This window comes from Scyliorhinus torazame, chromosome 8 (assembly GCF_047496885.1).
Source record: "Scyliorhinus torazame isolate Kashiwa2021f chromosome 8, sScyTor2.1, whole genome shotgun sequence".
In the NCBI taxonomy this organism is placed as follows: Eukaryota; Metazoa; Chordata; class Chondrichthyes; order Carcharhiniformes; family Scyliorhinidae; genus Scyliorhinus; species Scyliorhinus torazame.
In genome coordinates, this window is record NC_092714.1 from 264789408 (window position 1) to 264813630 (window position 24223).

At 52.0% G+C, this 24223-nt stretch overlaps 1 protein-coding gene across 3 annotated transcripts in view; it reads right to left on the bottom strand.

Annotated features, from left to right (window-relative positions):
* Positions 1 to 3298: 3298 nt before the first annotated feature.
* Positions 3299 to 24223, bottom strand: part of LOC140428611 (delayed-rectifier potassium channel regulatory subunit KCNS1) — a 67811-nt gene continuing 46886 nt past the window's right edge. For all 3 annotated transcript variants that reach the window (XM_072515270.1, XM_072515269.1, XM_072515271.1), the window contains exons 3-4: positions 14233 to 15227; positions 3299 to 5890 (exon numbers count right to left, since the gene is read on the bottom strand). In XM_072515270.1, coding sequence (XP_072371371.1) covers positions 5429 to 5890; positions 14233 to 15198 — 1428 coding nt within the window. In that variant the 5' untranslated portion in view covers positions 15199 to 15227 and the 3' untranslated portion in view covers positions 3299 to 5428. The remainder of the gene's footprint in view (positions 5891 to 14232; positions 15228 to 24223) is intronic.

The window sequence follows — 24223 nt, forward strand, 5'->3', positions numbered from 1 at the left end:
CCCTGGCCATGAATTAAATCGCGATTTCCAAAAGGGGATTGAATAAGCACCTGACAAGGAAAAAACATTGCAGGGGAAAGGTTGGAGGAGTAGGACCGTTTAAATTGCCCTTAGAGTGAGCCAGCACATATTAGAAGGGCTGAATGGACTCCTTCTGTACTGTAACCATTCTATGATCTTAATCCATATTCATGCGAGTATATGTGTGTGTTTATGTGTCAGCATGTGACGTGTGGGAGGAATTAGATAGCCAATCATTGGGATTCTATTCAAGCATACTAATTGGGAGTATATAATTGTGAGATATCACAACCCAAATGTAGATCTTGTGGCTCAGTGGGTAGCATACCTGCCTCTGAACCAGCAGCTCTGGGTTCAAGTCCCACTCCAGGACTTGATGACCAAGGAAGGTGGGTTCTTTGTGTGGCCAAAAGGGTTTTGTGTCAACTTATAAGCCCTTCCAACACACACCAATAGCAGACGGTAAGAGTGGGAGAGATTGAGTGAGGCGATGCGCAGGGTGAATTCGACCCCCCTCGCGTGCGAGGCTGAGTTTGATTCAGTTCAGTTTGGGGCGTTATCAAAGATTGTGGGGGGGGCAGAGGCTGGGCTGGACCCTATGGTATCGATTTTTGAGGTATCGGAAAATGCTGGAGCTGATGGAGGAGAGGAAGGCCGAAGTTGAGGCCTTCGCCTCTCTTGTTGCCCGGCGAAGGATTCTGCTGAAATGGCGGTCACCAATGTCACCGGGGGGGGGGGGGGGGGGGGCGGTGGCAGCCTGGCTGGGGGACCTGTACAACTTTCTCCGTTCGAATTGAGGTGACCAGTGGACGGCTTTGAGACACGGTGGGGGCTATTCATGACCATGCTTGAGGAATTGTTTGTCATGGGGGGGGTGGGGGGGGGTGAAAAGAGGGGAAAAGCTGCACAAACTGTGAACTGTGAGCTGTGGAGAATGTTTTTTTAAAATTTATTTATGTTTTTGTACCATCGAATATGATTGGAATACAATACTTTTTTTTAAAGTGGGAGAGATTCCTGGTCAGCCATGTTTGATGGAAAGAACATTGGAGCCTCTACCCTCACTACCCACAACCCCAGTGTATGTTGCCCCCAACAACACAGACTCCTTGTGGCGGCTGGTTGGATGGCGGTATGTGGATCAGATATCATAGCTATCATAAAATGTACAGCGCAGAAGGAGGCCATTCGGCCCATCGAGTCTGCACCGGCTCCTGGAAAGAGCACCCTACCCAAGGTCAACACCTCCACCCTATCCCCATAACCCAGTAACCCCACCCAACACTAAGGGCAATTTATCATGGCCAATCCACCTAACCTGCACATCTTTGGGATGTGGGAGGAAACCGGAGCACCCGGAGGAAACCCACGCACACACGGGGAGAACATGCAGACTCCGCACAGACAGTGACCCAAGCCGGGAATCGAACCTGGGACCCTGGAGCTGTGAAGCAATTGTGCTAACCACTGTGCTGCCGTGCCGCCCTAGATTGATGCCAACTGCAGGGGGCTCAATCCCCATTCAGGCTGGGTGGGATTCTGGAGCTGCCTCCTTGCTCTACCCAAAGTGGAAGTCATGGTGCTGTGGGTCAGAACTGCCTTCGGGCAGAGAATTGAAGAACAGGACTGCCCGATAATTCCTGATGCAGTTGAGTGCTGACCAACAGGGGCTATTTAGCACAGGGCTAAATTGCTGGCTTTAAAAGCAGACCAAGGCAGGCCAGCAGCACGGTTCAATTCCCGTAACAGCCTCCCCGAACAGGCGCTGGAATGTGGCGACTAGGGGCTTTTCACAGTAACTTCATTTGAAGCCGACTTGTGACAATAAGCGATTTTCATTTCATAAGAGTATGAACAGGGACACTGAAGAAACTCGATTGAGATGTTGGAGTGATCCATCTTCTCCAACAAGAATAATGTGGATATTTGAAGAGGGATAGAATATCAGTTGTATTATAGCAGCAACCATCAACAAATTTAAACTCATTATTATTTCAGGAGTTGGAGCTATTCTGCTCACGATGGTCTTAAATCATTTCCATTGAACTGCTACTTTTGCAATAACTTTGACAAGGGAAGGAGAGACAACAAAGGTCATTGTGATAATTGGATGGATTTTATATCTTATGACACTTTAAGCTCGTAGGGCCAGGCTTGGTGTCCAATCAGAAAATTGGATTTTTCTTTGGTATTGATAAATGGTTTAATTTTTCTCATCAGATAGGCAAGCCTGCCTCGCAAATCTGTTAAGTGAAGAGGTTTCACTTATGCATATCACATTCATGTACGAGCTGCCAACAGATGAATCATAGAATGATACAGCACAGAACAGGCTTTGTGACCCCTTATTTCAGTCACAGCTCTGAGACAGAGCTATGCAATTTGTCTCACTCCCTTTTGCTCTTTGCCTGCAGCCTTGCATATTTTCCCTTTCCAAGTATTTATCATATTCCCTGTTGAAAGTTTGTACTGAATCTGCCTCCACCTACCCAGATCAAAGAACAAAGAAAAGTACAGCACAGGAACGGTATAACAGCTATCTGCGTAAAATAATTTCTCCTCACCTCACTCGCCGCTCCATTTGCCAATGATCTTAAATCTATGTTCTCCGCCTATTAACCCCACGCCCCAGTCAACGGGGACGTTCCCTCCCTGTTTACTCTACCGGAAATGATGAGATGAATCAATCATTCCAGAAGTCTTACAGGGCGTGACAGGGTAGATGCAGAAAGGATGTTCCTGGCGGCCAGGGGTTTCTAGGACCTGGGGACACCATCTCAGAATAAGGAGGAGGAGTTTAGGACTGAGATGAGGAGATTTTCTTCACTCAACAGGTGGTGAATCTTTGGCATTTTCTGCCCCAGAGGGCTGCGGAAGATCAGTCATTGAGGACGTTTGGGACCGAGATCGAGTGATTTCTAGATATTAAAGCCATGAAGGGATGCGGGGATAGCGTGGTTTTGAGGTAGATGATCATCTGTGATTTGGTTGAATGTTGGAGCAGGCTTGAGGGGCTGAATGGCCTACTCCTGTTCCCATTTCCTATAATTAGTGATTAGGAAACAGAGAACCCACGTTTTAAAACGTGGGGCAGCATGGTAGCATTGTGGATAGCACAATTGCTTCACAGCTCCAGAGTCCCAGGTTCGATTCCGGCTTGGGTCTCAGTCTGTGCGGAGTCTGCACATCCTCCCCGTGTGTGCGTGGGTTTCCTCCGGGCGCTCCGGTTTCCTCCAACAGTCCAAAGATGTGCGGGTTAGGTGGATTGGCCGCGCTAAATTGCCCTTCGTGTCCAAAATTGCCCTTAGTGTTGGGTGGGGTTATTGGGTTATGGGATAGGGTGGAGGTGTTGACCTTGGGTAGGGTGCTCTTTCCAAGAGCCGGTGCAGACTCGATGGGCCGAATGGCCTCCTTCTGCACTGTAAATTCTATGTAAATCTATGTAAAAGCTCCTAGCTTGTTTGAGGAGGGAAGGTTGGAGATTAGAAACCAAATATTAGTTGTGGTCCTGGGTCCAATGGTTGTGGCCCCAATGCGTCAGGACTAAGAGGGTTTGACAATGGTGGAGATGCTGGGTTGTGTTCAGGTGCACAGACCCCCAAAGATCAATGGATTCAGACATGGCTCCTCCTTTCAGACAGACATCTTCATACTCCCCTTGAATCTATCTTGAACCCTCTGTTTCACCACTTGAAATAACTCAAAGAAAATACGTACATTCTTATTGGAATAAGACATAGAATCATAGAACCTGAACAGTGCAAAAGGTCAGTCGGCCCTGTGAAAGAGGATCCCACCTAGCCTCACTCCCCTGCTGTGTCCCCGTAACCCCACCTAACCTGCCACAACTTTGGACGGTGGGAGGTAACTGGAGCACCCGGAGGAAACCCACGCAGACACGGGGGAGAACGTGCAAACTCCGCACAGACTTCAATATTCAATCAGTCTTCAATATTCAGCTCCAGTAAAACAGAAAAGCCGGTTGGCACCCTGTGATCTGCCCCACCTAGAAACACATGGGCAGCAGGTGGTCGGAAACTCCGGCACTTACAGATTCCCCTCCAAGACACAGAAAGCATTCCGCCTTGGACAGACTGTTCCCACAATAAAAAATCCATCCTACTACAGTGAGGGAGGGAGGGAGAGATCTGTTAACTGTGACAGTCAGGAGGTCAGGTTCCAATAAGGGAGCTGCAAGGTTGGGTAAACATTTAGCATTTTGTTTTTGATGATTTTGTGAATTTTCTCACATGGATTAAATAGGTGGTGGCAGTGGAGGGGGCGGGGGCTGTTCATGATGGGATAGGTTGCACACGGACTGGGTAAAAGGCTTGTGATGATGTACTCAATGTCCTTTTCTCCTTCTCAGCTTCCATTCGTTCTGACTGTGGAGGTGACGGTGATTCTGATTTTTCAGGATTCAGTCTTAGTCGTGTCTCAGCCCAAATGCTGTGGAATTCCTCATCCAGCTTTGGTCACCTCCAGGCTCCACTTATTCCAAGGCCCCCTTCACTGGGGCCTCTTCCAGCCGACATACACCTCAACTCAACCCGAAGCGTCTGCTGATCTACATTGGCACCCGGTCCCCCAACTTAACCGTTTGAAATTCCTCACCATCGCGTTCAAACCCATTCATGGTTTTGCCCTCCTCCAGCCCCGCAGCCCTCCGAGATCTCTATACTCCTTCACTTCTGACCTTTAGTGCATCCTCTATCTTCATCAACCCACCATTGACAACTCTACCTTCAACCTTATCCCTGGAATTCCCTCCGTAAACCTCTCCATCTTTCTATCTCTCTCTATCTCTTTATCAGCACGTGTTTGGTCACTTGTTCTAATATTTATGTGACCCGCTGCCAGATTATGATTGATAACAGTCATGTGAAGAACCTTGGGATGCGCTAAATGAAGGCAAATTTCTGCTGCTATTGTGTAAAACTAGCCAGCTGAGAATCCAAATAATCCAAATGAGGATTTCCACATCATCCGCTACACATCCGGTACCCCACCCCGCCTGCTGGGAATGATTGTGACTGGATTGCAGCTCAGTTATTGCTGTGCACAGTAAGTAATGGACAATAAATACTTTCACATTGTGAGGGAGACACGGGTGTTTATGGCAGGAGTTAGTGTCTTGGTGTAGGGTTGACACAAGGCAATGGCAAGCAGTAAGTATCAGATCTCAGTGTCAGTCATTGCACCACACACTCGATAATGTGGCTGAGTTTGGGTCACATTTTTGCAGTTTCTTCCAGATAGATGGAGTGCTGTGGATGAGACAAGCAAATATATAATAGTTCTCAGGATTTCTTTTTGACAACAGTCCTTATTCATTCAGAATCCTCCTTTGTAAAGCCCTGCAATCTAATATAGATTCTATAAAACATTCCCTGTCCATCGGACAGTCTTACTTCGCAGATGCTCCTTCCTTCTCCAGTCTCTCGGGATCTCGTGATTCCCGGTCATCCAACTGTCCCCGTTCCACCTCCATCTCCAACGCATCCCCCTCCCCCGCTCCGTCGCCCTCCGTCTGTCTCCCGCTCAGGCGGCTACCCCTCACGGCGTCCTCCAGTGCCTTCTGCATTCGGTAGAAGTGGGAGAACTTGTTGAAGATGATGGTGATAGGCAGCGCCACCACGAGGATGCCCCCCAGGATGCAGCCCGAGGCGGCCAGCTTGCCCGCCACGGTGATGGGTACCACGTCCCCGTAGCCCACCGTGGTCATGCTCACCGTGCCCCACCACCAGCAGGCCGGGATGGTGTCCAGTCCGACGTCCTCGTCCTTCTCCGCTGTGTACGCCATCCCAGAAAAGACGCAGACTCCAACGCCCAAATACAGCAGCAGGATCCCCACCTCTCGGTAGCTGTGCTTTAAAAGGTAAACAAAGATCAGTCAGTATCATAGAATCATAGAGATGAACCATAAAACCTTCAGTTGGATGCGGCTGGGGAAGGTTATAGAGAAGGTACAAGTATGAGAGGCCTCAATTTTTAAAATTCCTATCCAAGTGGCAAACAATGCAGCTTTGGGACTGAGCGCATATGTGGGAGTTTGGCGAGTGAGGGAGTTTGGTGAGTGAGGAGTTTGGTGAGTGAGGGAGTTTGGTGAGTGAGGAGTTTGGTGAGTGAGGGAGTTTGGTGAGTGAGGAGTTAGTTAAGTGAAGAGTTTGGTGAGTGAGGAGTTTGGTGAGTGAGGAGTTTGGTGAGTAGGAGTTTGGTGAGTGAGGAGTTTGGTGAGTGAGAAGTTTGGTGAGTGAGGGAGTTTGGTGAGTGAGGGAGCTTGGTGAGTGAGGGAGTTTCGCGAGTGAGGGAGTTTGGCGAGTGCGGGAGTTTGGCGGGAGTTTGGCGAGTGAGGAGTTTGGTGAGTGAGGGAGTTTGGTGAGTGAGGGAGTGAGGAGTTAGGTAAGTGAGGAGTTTGGTGAGTGAGGAGTTTGGTGAGTGAGGAGTTTGGTGAGTGAGGAGTTTGGTGAGTGAGGGAGTTTGGTGAGTGAGGGAGTTTGGTGAGTGAGGGAGTTTGGTGAGTGAGGGAGTTTGGTGAGTGAGGGAGTTTGGTGAGTGAGGGAGTTTGGTGAGTGAGGGGTTTGGTGAGAGAAGTTTGGTGAGTGAGGGAGTTTGGTGAGTGAGGGAGCTTGGTGAGTGAGGGAGTTTGGCGAGTGAGGGAGTTTGGCGAGTGCGGGTGTTTGGCGGGAGTTTGGCGAGTGAGGAGTTTGGTGAGTGAGGGAGTTTGGTGAGTGAGGGAGTGAGGAGTTAGGTAAGTGAGGAGTTTGGTGAGTGAGGAGTTTGGTGAGTGAGGAGTTTGGTGAGTGAGGGAGTTTGGTGAGTGAGGGGTTTGCTGAGTGAGAAGTTTGGTGAGTGAGGGAGTTTGGTGAGTGAGGGAGCTTGGTGAGTGAGGGAGTTTCGCGAGTGAGGGAGTTTGGCGAGTGCGGGCGTTTGGCGGGAGTTTGGCGAGTGAGGAGTTTAGTGAGTGGGGGAGTTTGGTGAGTGAGGTAGTGAGGAGTTAGGTAAGTGAGGAGTTTGGTGAGTGAGGAGTTTGGTGAGTGAGGAGTTTGGTGAGTGAGGGAGTTTGGCGAGTGAGGGAGTGAGGAGTTAGGTAAGTGAGGAGTTTGGTGAGTGAGGAGTTTGGTGAGTGAGGAGTTTGGTGAGTGAGGAGTTTGGTGAGTGAGGACTTTGGTGAGAGGAGTTTGGTGAGTGAGGAGTTCGGTGAGTGAGGGAGTTTGGTGAGTGAGGGAGTTTGGTGAGTGAGGGAGTTTGGTGAGTGAGGGAGTTTGGTGAGTGAGGGAGTTTGGTGAGTGATGGAGTTTGGCGAGTGAGGGAGTTTGGTGAGTGAGGAGTTTGGTGAGTGAGGAGTTTGGTGAGTGATGGGTTTGGTGAGTGAGGGAGTTTGGTGAGTGAGGGAGTTTGGTGAGTGAGGGAGTTTGGTGAGTGAGGGAGTTTGGTGAGTGAGGAGTTTGGTGAGTGAGGAGTTTGGTGAGTGAGGGAGCTTGGTGAGTGAGGGAGTTTGGCGAGTGAGGGAGTTTGGCGAGTGAGGGAGTTTGGCAAGTGAGGGAGTTTGGCGAGTGAGGAGTTTGGTGAGTGAAGGAGTTTGGTGAGTGAGGGAGTGAGGAGTTAGGTAAGTGAGGAGTTTGGTGAGTGAGGAGTTAGGTGAGTGAAGAGTTTGGTGAGTGAGGGAGTTTGGTGAGTGAGGGGGTTTGGTGAGTGAGGAGTTTGGTGAGTGAGGAGTTTGGTGAGTGAGGAGTTTGGTGAGTGAGGGAGTTTGGTGAGTGAGGAAGTTTGGTGAGTGAGGGAGCTTGGTGAGTGAGGGAGTTTGGCGAGTGAGGTAGTTTGGCGAGTGCGGGAGTTTAGCGGGAGTTTGGCGAGTGAGGAGTTTTGTGAGTGGGGAGTTTGGTGAGTGAGGGTGTTTGGTGAGTGAGGGAGTTTGGTGAGTGAGGGAGTTTGGTGAGTGGGGGAGTTTGGTGACTGGGGGAGTTTGGTGAGTGAGGAGTTTGTTGAGTGAGGAGTTTGGTGAGAGGAGTTTGGTGAGTGAGGGAGTTTGGTGAGTGAGGAGTTTGGTGAGTGAGGAGTTTGGTGGGAGGGGAAGGAGGTGTTCCTTTGCTTTTGCTTTTTCTACCTTTTTCACCCTGATTCTTGCTCTACGCCAGGGAAAGGATCTAGCTGTTTGGTGAGTATTTGGTAAGTGCTTACGGTCTATTCAAGTCCTGAGGTTCAATATAGTAGACAAACTGGGAATAAATATCAGATGAACTGGTGATAAATAGTATATGAACTGGCGGTAAAGTTCATAAAATGTATTAAAAAAAGGAAAATAAATTAGTGAATAATATAATTAAATAATTAATTAAAACAGATTAAGGATGGTGGGTCAGGTGATGTTTCAAGGCTGCAGCATGTGGAAGCTCCTGGATGCCACCGTGATCCAGGGCAAATCCCTCGACAGTAATGTTTGCAGCGTGAGGAATTTCAGCTGAAGGTCATTGAGCTGGAGGCCGATCTGTGGACGCTGCGAAACATCAGGGAGGGGGAAAGTTGCCTGAATGATTTGTTTCCAGAGGCGGTCACCGATTTGGTCAGTGGTCAGGCACAGGGTTGTGAGGCAGGTAAGGGGACCCAAAGGGCAGGAATGTAGGAACTTCAGGTGTTGCAATTGTCAAATAGGTTTGAGATTATCTCGGCTTGTTTGGACGAGACCAGGATTGCAGGGTGGATGAATAAACTGACCATGGCAGCGTGATACAGGAAACCATTCAAATTGAGGGGAGCATAAAGGACGGTGGTGGTAGTAGGGGAATGCATAGTGAGGGGGATTGATACTATTCTCTGCAGCAAAGAGCACGAGTATGGTCAGCTGTGTTGCTTGCCCGGGTTGAGGACATCTGCTGAGGACTGGAGAGGAACTTGCAGTTGGAGGGGGAGGATCTAGTTATGGTGGTCCATATAGGTACCAATGACATAGGTCGGACGACAAAGGTTCTGAATCATAGAATCATAGAATTTACAGTGCAGAAGGAGGCCATTCAGCCCATCGAGTCTGCACCGGACCTTGGAAAGAGCACCCCACTTAAGCCCACATCTCCACCCCATCCCCGCAATCCAGCAACCCACCCAACCCTTTTGGGCACTAAGGGCAATTTAGCATGGCCAATCCACCTAACCTGCACATCTTTGGACTGTGGGAGGAAACCGGAGCACTCGGAGGAAACTCACGCAGACACGGGGAGAACGTGCAAAAGCAAAACCTCAAATGTTATAATCTCTGGATTATTACCTGAGCCACGTGCAAATTGGCATAGCGTACATTAATTAGAGAGATGATTACGTGTCTCAGAGACTGGTATGGGGGAAGTGGGTTTTGGTTCGTGGGGCACTGGTGCCGGTACTGGGGAAAGTGGGGACTGTATAGAACAACAAAAAGAATAAAGAAAAGTACAGCACAGGAACAGGCCCTTCGGCCCTCCAAGCCCGTGCCGACCATGCTGCCCGACTAAACTACAATCTTCTACATTTCCTGGGTCTGTATCCCTCTATTCCCATCCTATTCATGTATTTGTCAAGATGCCCCTTAAACGTCACTATCGTCCCTGCTTCCACCACCTCCTCCGGAAACGAGTTCCAGGCACCCACTACCCTCTGTGTAGAAAACTTGCCTCGTACATCTCCTCTAAACCTTGCCCCTCGCACCTTAAACCTATGCCCCCTAGTATTCGACCCCTCTACCGTGGGGAAAACCTGGTGACAGTTTACATCTGAACTATGCTGGGACCAGCGTTCAGGTAAGCTGCATAACTCAGGAAGTAGAGAGGGCTTTGAACTAAGTAGTGCGGCCAAGGGATAACATTTGGTAAGATGTGGTAAATCAAAGAATAGAGAAAAGACAGGAGAGAATGGTATTAATGTGGGAAATGGTAAACAGACCGTGACAGGGTAGGACAGGGAGCACAAATGTCAGAGCAAATCAGTAGATAAGGCTCGAGGTTACAAAAATAATACAAGGGCAAACTAGAGGCTCGATACCTGAATGTAAGAAACAAAACTGCAAGCGCAATTAGAAATAAATAGAACTCTCAGTCATGACAGGGACATATATGCAGTATGACATAAGTTGGAACCCGAATACTGAAAGGTATATTGGATTGGATTGGATTGGATTTGTTTATTGTCACGTGTACCGGGGTACAGTGAAAAGTATTTTTCTGCGAGCAGCTCAACAGATCATTAAGTACATGAGAAGAAAAGGGAATAAAAGAAAATACATAATAGGGCAACACAACATATACAATGCGACTACATAAGCACTGGCATCGGATGAAGCATACAGGGTGTAGTGTTAATGAGGTCAGTCCATAAGAGGGTCATTTAGGAGTCTGATGACAGCGGGGAAGAAGCTGTTTTTGAGTCTGTTCGTGCGTGTTCTCAGACTTCTGTATCTCCTGCCCGATGGAAGAAGTTGGAAGAGTGAGTAAGCCGGGTGGGAGGGATCTTTGATTATGCTGCTCGCTTTCCCCAGGCAGCGGGAGGTGTAGATGGAGTCAATGGATGGGAGGCAGGTTCGTGCGATGGACTGGGCGGTGTTCACGACTCTCTGAAGTTTCTTGCAGTCCTGGGCCGAGCAGTTGCCATACCAGGCTGTGATGCAGCCTGATAGCATGCTTTCTATGGTACATCTGTAAAAGTTGGTAAGGGTTAATGTGGACATGCCGAATTTCCTTCGTTTCCTGAGGAAGTATAGGCGCTGTTGTACTTTCTTGGTGTTAGCATCGACGTGGGTGGACCAGGACAGATTTTTGGAGATGTGCACTCCTAGGAATTTGAAACTGCTAACCATCTCCACCTCGGCCCCCTTGATGCTGACAGGGGTGTGTACAGTACTTTGCTTCCTGAAGTCAATTACCAGCTCTTTAGTTTTGCTGGCAGTGAGGGAGAGATTGTTGTCGCTACACCACTCCACTAGGTTCTCTATCTCCCTCCTGTATTCGGACTCATCGTTATTCGAGATCCGGCCCACTATTTAGGAAGGACAGGATGCTTGGAAAAGGAGGAAGGGTGGCTCTGTTAATTAATGAATCCATTAGCTCCTTAGATACCCAAGTTCAGGAAACCAGGATGTAGAACTGGTTTGGGTGGTAAAGACAAGACGTCATTGCACAGTAACAGTAACTGTACAGGACGACAGGGTATAAGGAAGAAATAATGGGAACTTGACAGAAAGGTACAGCATAATGGTGGGTGATTTTAATCAGCAGACAAATTGGGAAAATCAGGTGGGAAAAGGGAGCCTACATGAGGAAAGCATAGAATGGTTTTGGAATAGTTTCTTAGAGCAGCACGTTCTGGCACCAACCAGGGAGCAGGCAACACTAGACCTGGTATTGTGCAATGAGATATGATTAATTAATTACCTCATAGTGAAGGGTCCCCTCGGTAGCAGTGATCATAATATGTTCGAATTTTACATTCCGGTTGAGTCAGAGAGGAGTGAATTAGGGTTAGAGTTAGCATCTTAAACTTAAATAAGGGCAATTATGGGGGCATAAAAATACAGCTAGTGAAAATGAACTGGCAATTTATACCAATAGAGACACAGTGACAGACATTTAAAGGAATATTTCACAATAGATACATTCCAACAAGAAAGAAGAGTTCCAAGGGGAAGACCCACAATTTATGGTTAACTAAAAACATAACGATAGTACCAGACTTAAAGAAAAGCACACAGCTCTGTAAAGGTGGGTGGTAGGCCAAAGATTGGACAGAATGGGAAAAAAGAGCAAAGAATGACCAAAATATTGATAAGCAAGGAAAAAGGAGAGTATGAGAGAAAACTAGCCAGAAATATAAAGACAGATAGTAAGAGTTTCTGCAGATATTTGAAAAAGAAAGGAGTTAACTCAGTGAGCATTGGTCCTACAGAAAGTGAGTGTGAGAAATTAGTGGTGGAAATTAGGAGATGGCAGATGAATTGAAGCAATATTTTGCATCGGTGTTCACTGCAGAGGATAAAAGTAATAACCCAGAATTAGTTGTAAAGCAGGAAGTGGAAGGGAGGGAGGAACTCAGGAAAATTACAATCACCAGGCAAGTGGTCCTGGGCAAATTGTTGGAGCTGCGTGCTGTCGGGTCCCTGGGTCCTGAAGGACTCAATCCCAGGGTCTTAAGAGAAGTGGCGAGTGAGATAGTTGATGAATGTGGGGGCACGGTGGCACACTGGTTATCACTGTTGCCTCACAGCACCAGGGACCCGGTTCGATTACAACCTCGAGTGACTGTGTGGAGTCTGCACATTCTCCCCGTCTCTGCGTGGGGTTCCTCCGGGTGTTCCCATGTCCAATGATATGTGGGTTAGGTGAACTTGCATGTTAAATTGCCCATAGTGTTAAATGGTTAGGCAGGGTTATGGGGTTAGGGATAGGGTGGGAAAGTGAGGCGAGGTAGGATGTTCTTTCAGAAGGTAGGCAAAGACTTGATGGGTCAAATGGTCCCCTTCTGCATTGTAAGGAATCTATGGTTGGTTTTAATTTTCCAGAATTCCCTAGAATTGGGAAAGTTTCCATTAGATTAGAAAATAGTGAATGAAACTCCTTTATTCAGTGGGACTGGGGGAGATTACAGAGATAGGGAGGGAGCGAGGCCATGGAAGAGTTTGAAAATAGGAACGGAAATTTTAAATCAAGTCATTGCCTGACTGGGAGCCAATCTAGATCAGTGAGCACAGGGGTGAGGGGGGAGTGGGACTTAGCGTGAGTTAAGACAGGGATAGTTTTGGATGACTTCAGGTTCCTGAGGGTGGAATGTGGGATATCAGCCAGGAATGTGTGGAAATAGTCGAGTCTAGTGGTAACGGCGGAATGGACGAGGGCTTCAGTAGCAGATGAGCTGAGGCGGGGTGAAGGTGGGCGATGTCACAGAGGTGGAAGTCGGTGGTGTTAGTGATGGCACGAGTATGAATCAGCGGATCATCGTGGGATCAAATGTGACACCAAGATTGCGAAGAGTGGCTTTTAAAAAAATAACCTTTTATTGTCACAAGTATGAAGGTACTGTGAAAAGCCCCTAGTCACCGCATTCCGGCGCCTGTTCGAGTAAGCTGGTACGGGAATTGAACCCGCGCTGCTGGCCTTGTTCTGCATCACAAACCAGCTGTCTAGCCCACTGAGCTAAACCAGCCCTCTCAGATAGAGTAGCCAACGTTCTGTCGAAGAGTCACTTTGGTCTCGGAATGTTAGCTCTGATTCTCTATCCACAGTCGCTGCCACACCTGCTGAGCATTTCCAGCACTTGCTGTTTTTATTTCCTATTTCCAGCAACCGCAGTATTTTGCTTTCAGCTTGCTGAACCTCAGACTGTTGCCAGGGGGAGCGGTGGAGATGGTGGCTGGGGAATGGAGTTTGGAGTGGGGACCGAAACCAACGACTTCAGCCTTCCCAATATTTCAGGAGAGGAGATTTCTGCTCACCCAGTCCTGGACGCCGGAGACGCAGTCTGCTGACTTAGTGACAAGGGAGCAGTCAACAGCGGTGGTGGGGTGGAGCTGGGTGTTGGCAGTGTACATGTGAAAATGATTGCTAAGTCTTTGGACAATGTCGGCAAGGGGCAGCATACAAATGAGAAATAGGAGGGGGGCCAGTGGAACTCCTTTTTGGTGGTGGGGGCTCATCAGAGGTGGGAGCAGAAAAAGTTACGGCAAGCGATTCCCTGGCTAGGATTACATGGATAAGAATGTAAGCACATGATTGCAGTCCCGCCCAGGCAAATGCAGGCGTGTTGTACTGACTATTGTCTATTATTCTCTTTCAGAAAATCCTATCAATTTGATTAGATTCTAGCCGATAATAGACTCTTAAATACATTAATCTGTTCCTAACCTAAAAACTCCACAATTAGGTTTCTGCAGTCCACTGTCATTATTCTCTATTTAAACATCTTTAAAGATCCATTTAATTGCTGCTTGTTTGATAGAATGTCTTTATCTAGATAAATAATGTTAAATTGGATTCTTGGTGCTGAATAAGTATCTTCAGATAAGAAATTCATGAAAATTAATAATTTTGAGATATCTAATGTTACAGAGCTATCGTGCAGCATATCAATGTTGACAATGTTTGGATTCCTATCATGTCTTTATAATAAAGCAGCAGTGTATTACATGGATTGGAAATCACAAAGGGAAAGTGACCTCTCAATCTGCATTAAAATTCTCTTAGAAAGCCCCATTCTAACCTTTAAGGTTGCTCCTAATGATCGAAGTCCTGTTGAGTGACGTGCTAACTTGAGCACTCTAAAAATCCTCATCAACCTCAGGACTTGGACCACCTTCCCCAGATTTTCCAGATCGGTTGTGTGGCCAAAGATCAGATGAACCAGCAGAGTGAAGTAAAACGGTAACACGGAAACGATGTCTATCATGTTGAGCGGGTGAAAACAGAACCTCTTGATGTTGGGGCTCAGGAGCATGCGTGAGCAGACCTCCATGGAGAACCAAGCAATGCAGAAGTGTTCCACGATTTGTAACCTGGGATCATCGATTTTGTCCTCGTACTCGTCCAAGATCTGGTACTCGGGCATGCTGTGAATGCACATGGTGGCAATGGATCCCAACACTACACTGATGGAGAGGAAGCTGAAGAGTCTACTTGGGATGGAATATCCAGGGTTCTCCAGGGTCAACCAGAGCTGCTTCCTGTAGTTCCCATACTTCAGCCCGCGGAATATCAGCAAGTCCCGGTTAAAATCGGAGATCTCATCCGGAGAGGTGTCGATGCTGCTCACATCGCTCTCCTCATCCCAGTTCTTGCGCCTGCTCTCAGTTTTGCGATCGTGGTATCGATACCTGCAGCAGGAATCGAGGAAGAACTCGTTGATGCCCCAATATTCAATCTCCTGCGAAAACGAGAAAACGCAAAGTTCGTCCATCAGATGCAGCTTCCCGGTCTGATAAAAGTTCAACACGTACGGGAACAGGCCTGGGTGCCTGTCGAAGTAGAACTCTTTCTTTGACACGTCGTAATCATCGCATATTCGGAGAATGGACTCCTCCGAGTCACACTTCAGCAACTGTCCGAGTCTGGTGTTGGGGAACTTGGAGAGGGTGCTGGAGCTCAGCCTTCTCTTGAGCCCTCCAACATTCACGTTAATAGCTTGATCCTCAAACTTAGGATCCCAGGTTCGGATTGTCTCATTAACCATGGTGACCAATGGAGCGGATCTGTATTAAACTGGACAAAAAGATGTAGCTATAACAAACAATAGTGTGGCTGGGAAAAGGTATGGAGTGGCATCGAATTTATAGCAGAAATAGGCCATTCGGACCCACCGATCATTGCCAGCATTTAGGCTACACCTCCCACCACTCTTCAACTCATACTGTCAGCATATCTTTTGTTTCCATTCTTCCCCAAGTGATTATTTACTTGCCCTTAAATGCTTAGATGATATTCAGCCCAATAATAACAATCTTTATTAGTGTCACAAGTAGGCTTACATTAACACTGTAATGAAGTTACTGTGAAAATCCCCTGGACGCACACTCTGGCACCTGTTCGGGTACACAGCGGGGGAATTCAGAATGTCCAATTCACCTAACAAGCACGTCTTTCGGGACTTGTGGGAGGAAACCGGAGCGCCCGGAGGAAACCCACGCAGACACGGGGAGAACGTGCAGACTCCGCACAGACAGTGACCCACAGTGGGAATCGAACATGGGACCCTGGCGCTGTGAAACAACATTGCGACCCACTGTGCTACCGTGCCGTCCACGTTTGCACCACTCTCTGGGTAGAGGTTTCTAATGAGCTTCCTATTGAGTTTGTTAGTGGCTATTTTATATATAGACACCCCCCCTCCTCCTCCCACAAGTTGATGCATCTTCTCTAACCTACCCTGGAGAACGAGCCTATGAGGGCTGCTGCAATACCGTAGATTTCCGAGTAGAAGTACTGCAAATGCTAATGTGCGTGCACATTACCGCCGCTCCACTGAGTAAGATAAAACATTATTGTTTGAAAGCTGTACAGGTTTGCCTTCCTCTTTGCAACTTAACTTCGTTCTGCTGTCTGATGGCTCCTGGCTGGTTGGAACCTTAGGTGGCAGCTGAATGAGTGAACATTGGGGTGAATAAAGTAGGATTTGGTTTACCTTTGAGGGGCAGGGTCAAAACGTCTCCTCATAAGGTTAAGTAGATTGGGTGGAGGTTCCGCCCCCTGCCCCCACAGGCGAATGTAAATGATGATGTCGGTATTTATTTGCAATAACGTATATCCAAGAGCAGCTCCAAACAGTACTGCTAGCATTCCAGTCAACTTAAGACTGCCTCACAAAGCCTACACAGGTGCTTATATGGGCCCCCTCAATGAGCTATCACTGAGGGAGCTCATATTCCAATTGGCCAACCAATAATACCAATTGGAGGTTATTACAACGTCACTCCATTCCAACGTGACGTGCCAGTTCGACCCCTGGCTGAGTGCGCGTGGATCTCTCCTTTGCACTGGTGGGCGACCGCTAATTGAATCGTTTACTTTCCGTTCTGCCTCCCTCAGCCGCCCACCCACCCCAACTCTGAAAGTTGTAAAATCCAGCCCATTAATGCCGTTTTGTGCAAAGAATGGACTTGAGAAGCTGAATGAACCCCTTCTTTAAATTCTTCTCATAGAATCATAGAATTTACAGTGCAGAAGGAGGCCATTCAGCCTGCAGGGCCCTTGGAAAGAACACCCCATTTAAGCCCATGTCTCCACCCTATCCCCATAACCCAGTAACCCCACCTAACCGTTTTGGACACTAAAGGCAATTTAGCATAGCCAATCCACCGCACATCTTTGGACTGTGGGAGGAAACCGGAGCACCCGGAGGAAACCCACACAGACACGCGGAGAACGTGCAGACTCCGCACAGTCAGTGACCCAAGCCGGGAATCGAACCCGGGACACTGGAGCTGTGAAGCAACAGTGCTAACCACTGTGCTGCCCCTATGATGAGTTCTTGACCTTGGCCTGGGTGAGGGCGAAGGATCACACGGTTCCTTAGGTACTGGAAGGGAACAATTGGGAGACCCATTTGAACCAGCTTTCCCTAATGACGAGCCAATAGAGACTCACTGAGGAGAGATATGTTGATGGAAGGTTGGAGCAGAGACACCGAGAAGGAGAGAGCGGGGGAAAAGCAACTAGAATGAGCTCCAGGTTTACTGCCGAGCGAGACAGTGGGTTTTTCAGGAATTAGGGATGTCTTCACACTCTGAAGACCAATCCTCTGCACATTTCCTGACTTCCACCTTTCACAACCTCAGGACAATCCAAATACCTTACCGCCCATTGAAGTATTTTGTTATGTATAGGCCCTGATGTAATTTAGGACACACGGCAGCCAATGTGTGAACAGCAAGATCCCATAAACAGGAATGTGATAAAGACCAGATAATCTGTTTTAGTGATGGTGGCCAGGACTCCCGGGAGAACTCCACCTTCCCTTCTTCAGATGCTTTCAGGGAATCTTGGGCAGGATTCTCCGACCCCCCGCCGGGTCGGAGAATCGCCGGGGGGCGGCGTGAGTCCCGCCCCTGCCGGCTGCTGAATTCTCCGGTGCCGGAGATTTGGCAGGGGCGGGAATCACGCCGCGCCGGTCGGCGGCTGCTGGCAGCGGCCCCCCTGGCGATTCTCCAGCCCGCGATGGGCCGAGTGGCCGCCCATTTTTTTTGCCGGTCCCGCCGGCGTAAATTAGAGTAGGTCCTTACCGGCGGGACCTGGCGGGGCGGGCGGTCTCCGGGGTTCTGGGGGGGGGGGGGCGCGGGAGGATCTGGTTCCGGGAGGTGCCCCCACGGTGGCCTAGCCTGCGACCTGGTGCTACCGATCCGCGGGCGGGCCTGTGCCGTGGGGGCACTCTATTCCTCCGCATCAGTCGCTGTGGTCCTCTGCGATGCGGAGACGAAACCTCCCGCGCATGCGCCGGGATGGCGCCAGCACACGCTGGCGCTCGCGCACATGCGCCAACTCGTGCTGGCCGGCGGAGGCCCTTCGGCGCCGGTTGGCGTGGCGCCAAGCCCCTTCCCCGCCAGCCAGTGGAGCGCAAACCACTCCGGGGCTGGCCTAGCCCCTGAAGGTGCGGAGGATTCCGCACCTTTGGGGCGGCCCGACGGAGCCACTCCGTCCCGCCGGGAACCCACGCCCCGCCGGGTAGGAGAGAATCCCGCCCCTTATGTGGGCACCACAAAGGGGAGATGGGATCAGCTTAATGTCTCACCCAAAAGATGGCATCTGTGACAGTGCAGCCCTCCCTCAGCACGACACCGGAAGTGCCAGCCCTGATTTTGTGCTCAGGTCCCTGAGGTGGCACTGTGAAGCCGCAAGCTTCAGGACTCAGGGCAGAATGCTATCCAGCGAGCCAAACCAGATCATTGTAACCACCACCAGACATTACGGGGGGCAGTGGGGGCGGGCGGAGTATGTGTTCCCTCGGGGGGGGGGGGGGGGGGCGGAGTATGTGTTACCTGGGGGGGGAGAGCGGAGTATGTGTTACCTGGGGGGGTGGAGAATGTGTTACCTGGGGGGGGGGTGGAGTATGTGTTACCTGGGGGGGGAGGGCGGAGTATGTGTTACCTGGGGGGCGGAGAATGTGTTACCTGGGGGGGGGGGGTTGGAGTATGTGTTACCTGGGGGGGGAGGGCGGAGTATGTGTTACCTGGGGGGGCGGAGTATGTGTTACCTGGGGGGGGGCGGAGTATGTGTTACCTGGGGGGGAGGGCGGAGTATTGTTACCTGGGGGGGCGGAGTATGTGTTATCTGGGGGGGTGGAGTATGTGTTACCTGGGGGGGGGGCGGTGTATGTGTTACCTGGGGGGCGGAGTATGTGTTACCTGGGGGGGGCGGTGTATGTGTTACCTGGGGGGGGGAGTATGTGTTACCTGGGGGAGGCGGAGTATGTGTTATCTGGGGGGGGTGGAGTATGTGTTACCTGGGGGGGGGCGTGGAGTATGTGTTACCTGGGGGGGGCGGAGTATGTGTTACCTGGGTGGGCGGAGTATGTGTTACCTGGGGGGGTGGCTGGAGTATGTGTTACCTGGGGGGGGGCGAGGAGTATGGGTTACCTTGGGGGGGCGGAGTATGTGTTACCTGGGGGGGTGGAGTATGTGTTACCTGGGGGCGGCGGAGTATGTGTTACCTGGGGGGTGAGGAGTGTGTGTTACCTGTGGGGGGCGGAGTATGTGTTACCTGGTGGGTGGAGTATGTGTTACCTGGGGGGGCGGAGTATGTGTTACCTGGGGGGGCAGAGTATGTGTTACCTGGGGGGGGCGGAGTATGTGTTACCTGGGGGGGCGGAGTATGTGGTACCTGGGGGCGGGCGGAGTATGTGTTACCTGGGCAGGGCTGAGTGTGTGTTACCTGGGGGGGCGGAGTATGTGTTACCTGGGGGGGGTGGAGTATGTGTTACCTGGGGGGGGCGGAGTATGTGTTACCTGGGGGGGCGGAGTGTGTGTTACCTGTGGGGGGCGGAGTATGTGTTACCTGGTGGGCGGAGTATGTGTTACCTGGGGGGGCGGAGTATGTGTTACCTGGGGGGGGCGGAGTATGTGTTACCTGGGGGTGGTGGAGTATGTGTTACCTGGGGGGGGTGGGGTGTGTGTTACCTGGGGGGGCGGAGTGTGCGTTACCTGGGGGGGGTGGAGTGTGTGTTACCTGGGGGGGTGGAGTATGTGTTACCTGGGGGGCTGGAGTATGTGTTACCTGGGGGGGGGGTGGAGTGCGTGTTACCTGGGGGAGGGTGGAGTGTGTGTTGCCTTGGGGGGGGGCAGAGTATGTGTTACCTGGGGGGGGGTGGAGTATGTGTTACCTGGGGGGGTAGAGTGTTTGTTTCCTGGGGGGGGGGGCGGAGTGTGTGTTACTTGGGGGGGGGGGGAGTGTGTGTTACCTGGGTGGGGGGCGGAGTATATGTTACCTGGGGGGGATGGAGTATGTGTTAACTGGGGTGGCGGCGGAGTATGTGTTACCTGGGGGGGGCGGATTATGTGTTACTGGGGGGGCAGAGTATGTGTTACCTGGGGGGGGGCGGTGTATGTGTTACCTGGGGGGGGGGAGTATGTGTTACCTGGGGGAGGCGGAGTATGTGTTATCTGGGGGGGGTGGAGTATGTGTTACCTGGGGGGGGCGTGGAGTATGTGTTACCTGGGGGGGGCGGAGTATGTGTTACCTGGGTGGGCGGAGTATGTGTTACCTGGGGGGGTGGCTGGAGTATGTGTTACCTGGGGGGGGGCGAGGAGTATGGGTTACCTGGGGGGGGCGGAGTATGTGTTATCTGGGGGGGTGGAGTATGTGTTACCTGGGAGGGGGTGGAGTGTGTGTTACCTGGGGGGGAGTATGTGTTACATGGGGCGCGGGGCGGAGTATGTGTTACCTGGGGGGGCAGAGTATGTGTTACCTGGGGGGGGCGGAGTATGTGTTACAAGGAGTGGGGGGGCGGAGTATGTGTTACCTGGGTGGGCGGAGTATGTGTTACCTGGGTGGGCGGAGTATGTGTTACCTGGGGGGGGGCGGAGTATGTGTTACCTGGGGGGGGAGTATGTGTTACCTGGGGGGGTGGAGTATGTGTTACCTGGGGGAGGTGGTGCGGAGTATGTGTTACCTGGGGGGGGGGTGGAGTGTGTGTTACCTGAGGGGGCGGAGTATGTGTTACCTGGGGGGCGGAGTATGTGTTACCTGGGGGGCGGAGTATGTGTTACCTGGGGGGGCGGAGTATGTGTTACCTGGGGGGGTGGAGTTTGTGTTACCTGGGGGGGGCGGAGTATGTGTTACCTGGGGGGGGTGGAGTTTGTGTTACCTGGGGGGGGCGGAGTATGTGGTACCTGGGGGCGGGCGGAGTATGTGTTACCTGGACGGGGCTGAGTGTGTGTTACCTTGGGGGGGCGGAGTATGTGTTACCTGGGGGGGTGGAGTATGTGTTACCTGGGGGCGGCGGAGTATGTGTTACCTGGGGGGTGAGGAGTGTGTGTTACCTGTGGGGGGCGGAGTATGTGTTACCTGGTGGGTGGAGTATGTGTTACCTGGGGGGGCGGAGTATGTGTTACCTGGGGGGGCAGAGTATGTGTTACCTGGGGGGGGCGGAGTATGTGTTACCTGGGGGGGCGGAGTATGTGGTACCTGGGGGCGGGCGGAGTATGTGTTACCTGGGCAGGGCTGAGTGTGTGTTACCTGGGGGGGCGGAGTATGTGTTACCTGGGGGGGTGGAGTATGTGTTACCTGGGGGGGGCGGAGTATGTGTTACCTGGGGGGGCGGAGTGTGTGTTACCTGTGGGGGGCGGAGTATGTGTTACCTGGTGGGCGGAGTATGTGTTACCTGGGGGGGCGGAGTATGTGTTACCTGGGGGGGGCGGAGTATGTGTTACCTGGGGGTGGTGGAGTATGTGTTACCTGGGGGGGGTGGGGTGTGTGTTACCTGGGGGGGCGGAGTGTGCGTTACCTGGGGGGGGTGGAGTGTGTGTTACCTGGGGGGGTGGAGTATGTGTTACCTGGGGGGCTGGAGTATGTGTTACCTGGGGGGGGGGTGGAGTGCGTGTTACCTGGGGGAGGGTGGAGTGTGTGTTGCCTTGGGGGGGGGCAGAGTATGTGTTACCTGGGGGGGGGTGGAGTATGTGTTACCTGGGGGGGTAGAGTGTTTGTTTCCTGGGGGGGGGGGCGGAGTGTGTGTTACTTGGGGGGGGGGGGAGTGTGTGTTACCTGGGTGGGGGGCGGAGTATATGTTACCTGGGGGGGATGGAGTATGTGTTAACTGGGGTGGCGGCGGAGTATGTGTTACCTGGGGGGGGCGGATTATGTGTTACTGGGGGGGCAGAGTATGTGTTACCTGGGGGGGCGGAGTATGTGTTACCTGGGGGGGGGGAGTTTGTGTTACCTGGGGGGCGCGGAGTATGTGGTACCTGGGGGCGGGCGGATTATGTGTTACCTGGGCGGGGCGGAGTGTGTGTTACCTGGGGGGGGCGGAGTATGTGTTACCTGGGGGGGGGGGGTGGAGTATGTGTTACCTGGGGGGGGCGGAGTATGTGTTACCTGGGGGGTGCGGAGTGTGTGTTACCTGTGGGGGGCGGAGTATGTGTTACCTGGGGGGCGGAGTATGTGTTACCTGGGGGGGGCGGAGTATGCGTTACCTGGGGGGGTGGAGTATGTGTTACCTGGGGGTGGTGGAGTATGTGTTACCTGGGGGGGGTGGGGGGTGTGTTACCTGGGGGGGCGGAGTGTGCGTTACCTGGGGGGGGGTGGAGTGTGTGTTACCTGGGGGGGTGGAGTATGTGTTACCTGGGGGGGTGGAGTATGTGTTACCTGGGGGGGTGGAGTGCGTGTTACCTGGGGAGGGTGGAGTGTGTGTTGCCTGGGGGGGGCAGAGTATGTGTTACCTGGGGGGGGTGGAGTATGTGTTACCTGGGGGGGTAGAGTGTTTGTTTCCTGGGGGGGGCGGAGTGTGTGTTACTTGGGGGGGGGGGGGGAGTGTGTGTTACCTGGGTGGGGGGCGGAGTATATGTTACCTGGGGGGGATGGAGTATGTGTTAACTGGGGTGGCGGCGGAGTATGTGTTACCTGGGGGGGGCGGAGTATGTGTTACTGGGGGGGCAGAGTATGTGTTACCTGGGGGGGCGGAGTATGTGTTACCTGGGGGGGGGGAGTTTGTGTTACCTGAGGGGCGCGGAGTATGTGGTACCTGGGGGCGGGCGGATTATGTGTTACCTGGGCGGGGCGGAGTGTGTGTTACCTGGGGGGGCTGGAGTATGTGTTACCTGGGGGGGGTGGAGTATGTGTTACCTGGGGGGGCGGAGTATGTGTTACCTGGGGGGTGCGGAGTGTATGTTACCTGGGGGGCGGAGTATGTGTTACCTGGGGGGCGGTGTATGTGTTACCTGGGGGGGGGGCAGAGTATGTGTTACCTGTGGGGGGCGGAGTATGTGTTACCTCGGGGGGCGGAGTATGTGTTACCTGGGGGGGGGTGGAGTATGTGTTACCTGGGGGGGTGCGGAGTATGTGTTACCTGGGGGTGGTGGAGTATGTGTTACCTGGGGGTGTGGGGTGTGTGTTACCTGGGGGGGGCGGAGTGTGTGTTACCTGAGGGGGGGCGGAGTGTGTGTTACCTGGGGGGGGGGGTGGAGTATGTGTTACCTGGGGGTGGAGTATGTGTTACCTGGGGGGGGGGTGGAGTGCGTTTTACCTGGGGGAGGGTGGAGTGAGTGTTGCCTGGGGGGGGGCGGAGTATGTGTTACCTGGGGGGGGGGGGAGTATGTGTTACCTGGGGGGGTGGAGTGTGTGTTTCCTGGGGGGGGGGGCGGAGTGTGTGTTACTTGGGGGGGGGGGGTGGAGTGTGTGTTACCTGGGGTGGCGGCGGAGTATGTGTTACCTGGGGGGGCGGAGTATGTGTTACTGGGGGGGCAGAGTATGTGTTACCGTGTGGGGCGGGGTATGTGTTACCTGGGGGGGGGCGGAGTATGTGTTACCTGGGGGTTGGAGTATGTGTTACCTGGGGGAGGGGCGGAGTATGTGTTACCTGGGGGGGGCGGAGTATTTGTTACCTGGGGGGGCGGAGTATGTGTTACCTGGGGGGGCGGAGTATGTGTTACCTGGTGGGGCGGAGTATGTGTTACCTGGGGGGGGCGGGGTGGAGTATGTGTTACCTGGGGGGGCGGAGTATGTGTTACCAGGGGGGGGCGGAGTATGTGTTACCTGGGGGGGGGGAGTATGTGTTACCTGGGGTGGGGCGGAGTGTGTGTTACCTGGGGGGTGCAGAGTATGTGTTACCTGGGGGGCGGAGTATGTGTTACCTGGGGGGGGGGCGGAGTATGTGTTACCTGGGGGGGGGAGTATGTGTTACCTTGGGGGGGGGGTTGTATGTGTTACCTGGGGGGAGGGGGGGAGGAGTATGTGTTACCTGTGTGCACATGGGGTGCGGTAGTTTTGAACAGAGCACCGATGTGCTGTCTTAAGGCAGCTGGCACCGATCTGGTCAAAAACAAATTGCAACATGTTAATATGATTCAAAACAGTCTTGCTTTCCGATTGAATGATATACCATCTGCTCTTTATTATTGATGCACGATCAACGACCACTAAAACGAGGTTGTAGTGCAACTGAAGGCTTTAATAAGCTAGATGTTTCCCCCAGCAGCTCAGGTACAGAATGAGGGCTGCTGGGGCGGCACGGGTTCTTATACCCCGCCTACCAGGGCGGAGCTATTATACACTCT